The following is a 10,000-nucleotide window of genomic DNA, read 5'->3' as shown; positions in this document are numbered from 1 at the left end:
CTAACGCTTTTGTTTTCTTTTCATCTCCTCCACAGGCGTTTCGGGACGAAGTGTTCGGGTTGCCTGCAGGGCATCTCGCCCCAGGACCTGGTGAGGAAGGCCCGCGACCGCGTCTTCCACCTCAAGTGCTTCACCTGCTGCGTCTGCCGGAAGCAGCTCTCCACCGGCGAGGAACTGTACGTCCTCGAGGAGAACAAATTCATATGTAAACAGGATTACATGAACGGCAAAGCAATATCAGGTATGTCCCCTGACGACATAGTAAGATGGATTATTTTTTTAAGAAAAAATGGGAAATATACAAGTACCTTTTTGGGAATAGTACGATGTATCTTTTTTTTTTTTCTTGAAAGAAAGAACGGAAGATATTAATAAGTACCTTTTTGGGAATAGTAAGATGTATCTTTTTTTTTTTCTTGAAAGAAAGAACGGAAGATATTAATAAGTACCTTTTTGGGAATAGTAAGATGCATCTTTTCTTCTTGAAAGAAAGAATGGAAAATATTAATAAGTGCATTTTTGGGAATGAAAAAGGTGTTTCTTTTTTTTAAGAAAGAATGGAAAATATTAATAAGTACCTTTTTGGGGATAGAGAAAGTTTTTATTTTTCTAAACAAAAAATTAAAACACTAATACAAGACGTTCCCCAGGCCAAAAGTTGTCCCCTTAAATAAACTGGCCCCCCTCCCCCACCAACCAAAAAATAAAATGAGAAATGACTAAGAATATTCCTATGCAAATTCAAAAAATAATAATAAACTGAGACATGACTAAGAATATACTGTACTAAGCAAATTTTTACAAAAATTAACTAAGACATGACTAAGAATATATTGTCCTAATAAATTTTTTAACTAGTAATATGTACTATTTTTTTTCCAAGTAAAAACTAAGAAACTCATACAAGAAGTTCCCTCAGACGAAACTTGTACCCTAAAACTGGGAATCTGTTGTCTAAAACATCCCGTCCCCTCCCCCCACCCCCCCAAAAAAAACCTAAAGCATAACTAAGAATACATTATCTTAAGATAAAAAAAAATTATAGTAAACTGAACCACGACAACAAACCGCTCCCCAATCCAAGGGATATATTCATTCCCCTCGGAAAAAACCTACGCTCTAGTAAAAAATAAAGAGAAAAAACGAGACTATATTAGGTACAATTATTCAGTAACATTTTACTATTATAACTTTTACAACACTGAATGAGATCTAGTCATATAATGTAGTAATCTTGTGGCTTTGGACTTAGAAGAGGAATATTCTGGCCTTTGCAAAACAAACAAAAATAATAAGAAGGCGCTCTCGTTGCGACACCAGAATAGGCGACAACACAAATCAGTCACCAGTCTATAAAAACCTTTTAAGGTGTTGAACTTCTTATTGGTTAAAACGGAGAGTTTGTAAAATTGCAATGTATTGCAAAATATTGCCAATTCCTTGGCAATATGGAGAACACCTACACTCGAGGATGACGCGATTATACAGAGAAGCGCATATATATATATATATATATATATATATATATATATATATATATATATACATATATATATACATATATATATATATATATATATATATATATTAGATGTGTGTATAGTTTATATTTTATATATATATATCTCTCTCTAAATATATATGTATATATATATATATATATAATATATATATATATATATATATCTATACTTATATATATATATATATATATATATATATATTTTAGAGAGATATTATATATATATATAACTATACACACATCTAATATATATACTATATATATATTATATATATAGATATATATATATATATATATATATTTTAGAGAGAGAGATATTATAAAACTATACACACATATATGTATATATATATATATATATATATATATATATATATATATATATATCATATATATATATATATCATATATGTGTGTATAGTTTATATATATATCTCTCTCTCTAAATATATATATATATATATATATATATATATATATTTATATTATATATATATACATATATATATATATATATACATATATGTGTTATATTTATATATATCTCTCTCTCTAAATATATATATATAATATATATATATACATATGTGTGTGTATACATACATATACATATAAACATATACAATATATAAAATATCCATCCGCAACCATACGACAGCGAGAGCAACAACACCATAAGAGCCTTACAATGGTCTGTAAATGGAAATGGAACAGCGGCCGGTCGCCATGAGCGACGAGATTGCTACATTTGACATCTCCCCGCCTGAGCCGATTTGCCATATGGTGCAGCGGAGTCTGCAACGCCGCCGCCCCCCCCCCCCCCCCCCCCACCCCCCCGATAACGAGCAAGCGACAGAGCGATACCGTTTTTGAGCGTATTTAAATGTACTATATAATATTGAAAGTAAATGATACTGAAAATATATAGTATAATACACTATTCGAAGACGGTAGAGAATAGGTGCGTTCGGACTTTGTACGGATGTTGCGCGCGCGCGGCGCGTAAAAGCGTCTTTTCGAGCAATGCAAGAGTAGAGGGTGCATAAGCGCATGCGTGCAAGTTACTGGTTCAAAGCAGAATAGATCGCAAGAGGAAAAACAAATTATAAGGCATGACATAGTAATAGGAGTGTCAGTGTCACCAAACATATTCATTACGATCTTCATCAGTCTCTCTCTCTCTCTCTCTCTCTCTCTCTCTCTCTCTCTCTCTCTCTCTCTCTCTCTCTCTCTCTCTTACTACGGTTAGATAAGCATAGAATTCGACCTAGCTACCTTCTTAAAAGACATTGCTTATCTTCCTAAGAAAATTATAACTAGATGGAAATACTTTCACTAAGATAACACACATGAGAAAGAGAGAGAGAGAGAGAGAGAGAGACTTTCACAAAGAAAACACATACATGGAAGAACCTCACCAACAGAGAGAGAGAGAGAGAGAGAGAGAGAGAGAGAGAATGCTGAGACTTACGCACTGTACATTCAGGAATGAAACAACATAATACAACGTAATGATAAACAGGTTTCCATCACGCAATGGAATAATAGGGTACTACGTGTAACAAAAGAGAAATCGTCCATTAAAAAAGGGCATAAGTTTCATACAAGAAAATGTATGCGCTGTACCAGAAGCATCTCTTGGTAAGGAATGCGGGATTTTCGCTCGCCTAAAAATCCGGTTAATAAAATCTTAAAAAAAAAAACGTACCCGTATTTTCTTCTATAAATTCAGGCGTGGTGCTCACAGTTATTCATTGAAAAACAATAAAACTATACTTTATCGTCAAGTGCAAGATGTAAGCCCAACCCTAAGCAAAAAAAAAAATTATTAATAAAAAAAAAAAAAGGCAAGAAGTAAACCCCACATACAGAACAACACACCCACAAAATTAACGATAAAAAGATGGGAAAAATATCTAGAAATGCAAATTATATTAATTAATACATGAAAACCCTTTTATTTTAACGACAAGAAGTATAACAAGTATTAACAACGACACAGATCAGACGCCGATATCGGAGGAACAAAACAAAGTGCTTTTCGGTCTACTTAAAATACAAGCATCAAATTTGCATTATTAGAAATCGGACATATAATTTTCACCGCTGTCAGGGATCTGACGACATCATCCAAAATCTATTTAAGAAAAACAATAGGCGGATGACTAAAACTGATATATTTTTCTTCATGTCTTCCACGACATGGTAAAAAGAAGAAAAAAATGACTAAAACGGATATATTTTTCTTCATGTCTTCCACGACATGGTAAAAAGAAGAAAAAAAACCTTTGTAGAGAAGTCAGAAGGCACACCTGGTTTCAGTGAACAAAAAATAAATAGAAATAAATAAATAAATAAACAACATGGCATAGGAATATTTAGCTATAACACGCGATGGAGTTTCAAATTTCAGTACCTGAGAGAGAGAGAGAGAGAGAGAGAGAGAGAGAGAGAGAGAGAGAGAGAGAGAGAGAGAGAGACTTATACCCTTTGTTATGTGAATTGGTCTAATATGTATATAAATAATAATGCATGAAAATACGAGCTAAATAAGCAATGAGTCTTGAAAAGGAAAAATATTTTTGTTTAATCGGGAAAACGGGAAATGATAAACATAATCAAGGAAAGGAGAAAATCTGAAAATAAGACTACAGCTTCTAACGTGTCCACAATACAGGAGGTCAGTGAAAGATATGACAAAGCTTTTATATCAATGACCTAGAGGAAGATTCTAGCAACACGAAGGCTAAGCTCTGTGTTCCTATAGGGTACACTGTACTCCTATAATTCCGTCTACACGCATTTACATTTTTTTTTTTATTGGATTCTGTTTCCTCGTGCATATTTCTATTAAATATGTTTAAATTTCCAGTGTACGCTACCGATGATTCTCTCAATAATTCTATGAAATGTGTAATTTAATATAATTACGTATATAATTAATTATATATATACAAATACACACACACACACACACACACACACACACACACACACACACACATATATATATATATATATATATATATATATATATATATATATATATATTACACATATATATATACATACTATATATATACATACATATATATATATATATATATATATATATATATATATATATATATAATAAATAAATAAGTCCACAGACGCTCTAGTAGACGTAAGGCAAATTGGCCATCTGCTCACCGCCCATAACGTCATCCTGCCACCCTCGTGCCCATTACTCCGGGAACATCAAAAACGCCCATTCGTCATTCGCGGGCGTGCGTCCTGCCCTCTAAGGAGATGCCCTCCTCCTCCTCCTCCTCCTCCTCCTCCTCCTCCCCTCCCTCCTCCCCTCCCCCAAGAAGGGGAGCGAAGTGGCTACCCCCGTTCGTCGCTGTCAACAAGCTTTGGAGAAACGTTCATGATTAAGGAAATCTTAAAATACTCATCACTGCTGAGGATACGAGGCGACGCTCAATAATATCTACGGCCGGGATTAGAATTAGATCATGGAAAGAATGACGAAAATATGAATACATAAAATTAATTAATAAAATGAATGCCAATCACTTGAGCGAATAAAAAAATGCGAATCACTAGAGCGAATAAAATAAGACGGGTAGAATTCATATTATAGAATAAAACTTCTAACATCGTCATGCGGTAATAAAAGCATACGAAACATAAAAAGATGAGTTATGGCCTGTTTCAACTTTTTTTTTTAACAAATTCTGAAATCTATGGCAAACATTCACCCCTTTGCTGCTATACACGTATAGCGCTCGAAAACCATTACTAAAAGCGACTATTCTTAAAATGTCAATGTGTTTTTGTTGGTAGTACCAAGCTTCTGACGACTGAAGTTAAATCTAATTATTGAAAAAAAAAAATTTTACTTTTGACATACAAAAACATTAAACAGTCAAAAGAAAAGGACTGAATGAATATCAAGTAATTATTGGAATTTTATCATTTTTATTTAAAGAAAACAAAGAAATTATTGAAATCTAAAATTTTTGTGTACTTTTGACATAGAAAAGGACTGAATGAATATCAAGTAATTATTGCAATTTTATATTTTTTTCTTTAGTGAAAACAAAGTAATTATTGAAATCTCATTTTTTTATTCTGAAATGGAAAAGCATAAAGCAGTCAAGAGAAAATGTATGAGGGAATACCAAGACAGTCATAAATGGCGCAAAGGATAAGTAAATGAATTTTCGCGTGTAACGAGCTAGGACCAATCAGGTTATCTTGCCATGAGTTCTATAAAAATAACTCCAAAACCACAACAAGCTCAATTGCACCCATTGCAATCCAAATCTAGCACTCCAATTCCCATCTACTATCGGTGGAGTTTCTTTCCTTAATAATGACTCAATATTTTTTTCATATCTTAAAATTTTTAATTCATACATATACATACAGAAACACACACACATATCTGTATAAACAGTATATATGTATGCAAGTGTAAATATATACACACACACACACACACATATATATATGTGTGTGTGTGTGTGTGTGTGTGTGTAGATGAACAGACAGAAAGTTTACCTTATTTTTACTCCAGCCTTAGGATATACAAAGGTACTAAACAACCAACCCCGTCAGCCTTTGCATAAAAATAATGCAGAGAAAGTTCTGACAACTTAAAAAAAAAAAAAAAAAAAAAAACAATCAGTTCAGATTCCTGACGGAAGGCCTAGAATGTCCTGATTTTCCGGACAGGTTGTTTTTAGGCTTCTAATTTTACGGGCAGGTAGTCAAGAGTTCCTAATTTGCCAGATAAATAGTTCTGGAAATTCGCCGTCAGAAAGAAATCAAGAAATCGTGTGTTGAACGAGACACGCAAAATTTAGTGCAATCCCGTTTTGTCTCATTTGAAATATATATACTTTTTTTGCAAGGTCTAGCAATTCGACAATAAGTGACTGAACCAGCTGCCATACAGAATGATATAGAAGCGTAAATCAACACTATTCTGTAACAATACAGACGTGAGCGGTTACCACAAGACAGCTTCATAAGGACCCAAACTTCGGAAGCCATTTTTAATACTACTTGAACTGGTGTTTACACTACTTCTGGTTGTTATACTGCTACTACTACTACTATCCGGTACTACAACAACAACAAAAACAACAACGACAACAACAACAACAACTACTACTACTACTACTACTACTACCATTAATAATAATAATAATAATAATTAAATAATAATAATAATAATAATAATAATAATAATAATAATGATTATGATGATGAAGAACCAAACAAAAACTTAATTCAGTTTTCTTCTGAAGATGGCTTTCTTTTTCCATCTTCAATAATAATAATAATAATAATAATAATAATAATAATAATAATAATAATAATAATAATCCATGAAGGGCGTACACCCTATTTTAAACAGCTTCTGCTCAAGAGAATGGCAGCATCAGCTGAACTGATTTTAAACAACGTCTTCTCATTTCTTCTCGCTATTCTTTTTTACGAATATCGGCCCGCTTTTAGCATATATTTGTATAATAATAATAATAATAATAATAATAATAATAATAATAATAATAATAATAATAATACAAATGCCATGTTCTGAGAGAACTCTGCAAGAACTAAAAGAATACTAATAAAAAAAAACAAAAAAACAGAAGCTGACAAATGAGACACATGTATTAAAGAGGCAACGAAGGAATGAAGAAAAAAAATGACACTTCATTATGACTCAATTAATGTGGGGCTCGGCTCTCTCTCTCTCTCTCTCTCTCTTCTTCTCTCTCTCTCGTCTCTGTCTCTCTCCTCTCTCTCTCTCTGGAGCAATATCCTTTACCAATAAATTAATCGCTTTTTGTTTACGATGTTTATTATATACCAATATAGTTTACACCTTCGACAAACTTTAATTTCCCAAATAAACTGAGTTCTTTTACCTCGCTTTCGAGGAGTCTGCAATAATTCAGTTATCTTTTATTATTATTATTATTATTATTGTTATTATTATTATTATTATTATTATTATTATTATTATTATTATTATTCACACTTCAGTAAATCTCTTGGGGAAATAAACAAATAAAAAAATCTGAACAGAACAGAAGGCAGGGGAGGTTAACACTTAATAATAATAATAATAATAATAATAATAATAATAATAATAATAATAATAATAATAATAATAATAATAATAATAATAATAATAATAATATCGGCATCCCATAAAAGAAACAATCTTACACTTATTGGATACGGCATGAACTTCATAGACAGAATTATGTATATGTATATACAGAACTTACAAAAATTAGACTGTCACTATAAAATCCTCCAAGACCATAATCGCAATCATTTGACTGAGAGAAGCATCACCTTCATCATCATCATCATTATCACTCCCGTCATCATTATCATCATCTTCCGAGCTTACCTAAATTCAACTATCATTATAAAAAAAATCCTCCTCCAAACCCCGAATCACAACCATTTGTTCATCACAAGCATTACAGTCATCATCATCATTATCATCACCACTCCAATCATCATCATCATCATCACCACTCCAATCATCATCATCATCACCACCACTCCTATCATCATTATCGTCATATTCTTAGCTTACCTAAGTTCTACTATTATTATAAATAAAACTACTCCAAACCCCTAATCACAACCGTTTGTTCATAAAAAGCATTACAGTCGTCATCATCATCATCATCATCACCACTCCTATCATCACCATCACTCCTATCATCATCATCATATCATCATCATCAGAAGTGTTATAAAAGCACAGCTAAAATGAAACCACTACAACAATGCCAGCAGCACTGAGAAAGGTCTGCTTTTCTTCTTCTTCTTTTTCTTGAAATACTTCTTCACCTGAAGATGAGCAAAACAGTGCCATCCGCAGGAGGGAGGTGGGAGAGGGGTCGGGGGAGGGGTATCTCAGGGGCAGTGCCAAGTGCCACGGGTTAGCCGTTCCACGTGCCAACCACTCGAGCATGAAATGAGGTGTCGACATTCAGCCGTAATTCACCAAGTAACGAGAATTCGGAGGGGAAGCGGAGGCGGGGGCGGGGTGGGGGTGGTTGATGGGGGTATAGGAAGTTTATAGGGGAAGGGAGGGGGTGGACACTGCGGAATAATCTACGAGGCCAAAAGGTGAGGAGGAGGAGGAGGAGGAGGAGGAGGAGGAGGAGGAGGAGGAGGAGGAGGACGCAAAAGATGGGAAAAGAGAAAATTTACAAGATAGAAGAAAAGCGTTGACAATAAAGATGGCGAACACATGACGAGGAATTTCTACAAAGGGGTAGAAAAAAAAATAAAAGTTCTTGAGAATTGATTGGAGGAGGAGGAGGAGGAGGAGGAGGGATGAACATGCCACAGTAAAGAAAAGAAAAACAACGAAATTATGTCAAAGGGGAAACAGATAAAAGGAATATATAAAGCAGTTCACCAGCAAACGCTTCAAACGGCACCTTCGCCTCCAATTATAATTTCTTTCGGATCCGAACATTTATCAGACCAGCCACCAACTCTTAGCAAGATACTCAAACAAAGCGTTGTCTTCTTTATAAATATTATTATTACAAGCGCCATCGCCATTATCTATCAAGTTTTCTTAAATACTATTACGAGAATTATCGTCAACATTTATTAATTTTCCTAAGGTACTATTACAAGCATTATCCTCATTATAGTATAATAATAATAATAATAATAATAATAATAATAATAATAATAATAATAATAATAATAATAATAATAATAATAATTGGAAAAGAAACCCACAAAATCCCTGTGTATAACGTGTTTACTTATAAGTATTTACAAGTAAAACACATTATACACAGCGATTTTGTGGGTTTCTTTTTCAATCTTCAGAAGAAAACTGAAGGAAGTTTTTGTTTGGTTCAATAATAATAATAATAATAATAATAATAATAATAATAATAATAATAATAATAATAATAATAATATCGATTAGTTAGTAATGAAATATATGGTTAATATTATGATGCTGAAAAAATACACAGAGCTTTTATCTATATTATCTATATATGTGTCTGTTCTAGACATTTTTTTCTATATTTACATGTATTTACATTATAGTCTGTTTAAAGATACGATGATAATGATGACAATGATGGCTGGTCACCACTACTACGATCACCCAACTAGAAATAATGATGACGACTGGTCTCTCTATAAAGAAATAAAATCTGGCGTCAATACTACTATGACCTCCCAACCAAAATTACTGCTACTTGCTAATAAAATTTGCAATAAAACGATATCGTCATAAATATTTCCAAACCTAAATATACACAAACAGTTCACAAATTTCATATTCAAACACCTTAGAAACATACTGTTATATTCAAATGTACAATTAAATACTGACGCTGATAGAAATAAAAAAAAAATTAAAGCGATAATTACCTACCTCATCCTAATATACTTGGAGGGAAAAGATACCCA

At 32.8% G+C, this 10,000-nt stretch overlaps 1 protein-coding gene and 1 long non-coding RNA gene across 4 annotated transcripts in view; one reads left to right on the top strand and one right to left on the bottom strand.

Annotated features, from left to right (window-relative positions):
• The window catches only part of LOC135201734 (uncharacterized), a 413,301-nt gene that overhangs the window by 342,692 nt on the left and 60,609 nt on the right, over window positions 1-10,000 (bottom strand). The gene's annotated exons all lie outside the window — the stretch shown is intronic.
• Window positions 1-10,000, top strand: part of LOC135201733 (LIM/homeobox protein Lhx1-like) — a 326,266-nt gene that overhangs the window by 269,742 nt on the left and 46,524 nt on the right. For both annotated transcript variants that reach the window (XM_064230944.1, XM_064230943.1), the window contains exon 2: window positions 36-241. In XM_064230944.1, coding sequence (XP_064087014.1) covers window positions 36-241 — 206 coding nt within the window. The remainder of the gene's footprint in view (window positions 1-35; window positions 242-10,000) is intronic.

The sequence above is a fragment of the Macrobrachium nipponense genome, chromosome 28, assembly GCF_015104395.2.
Source record: "Macrobrachium nipponense isolate FS-2020 chromosome 28, ASM1510439v2, whole genome shotgun sequence".
In the NCBI taxonomy this organism is placed as follows: Eukaryota; Metazoa; Arthropoda; class Malacostraca; order Decapoda; family Palaemonidae; genus Macrobrachium; species Macrobrachium nipponense.
Note: the sequence above shows the minus strand (reverse complement) of the source record. Positions and strands in the feature narration are given on the sequence as shown.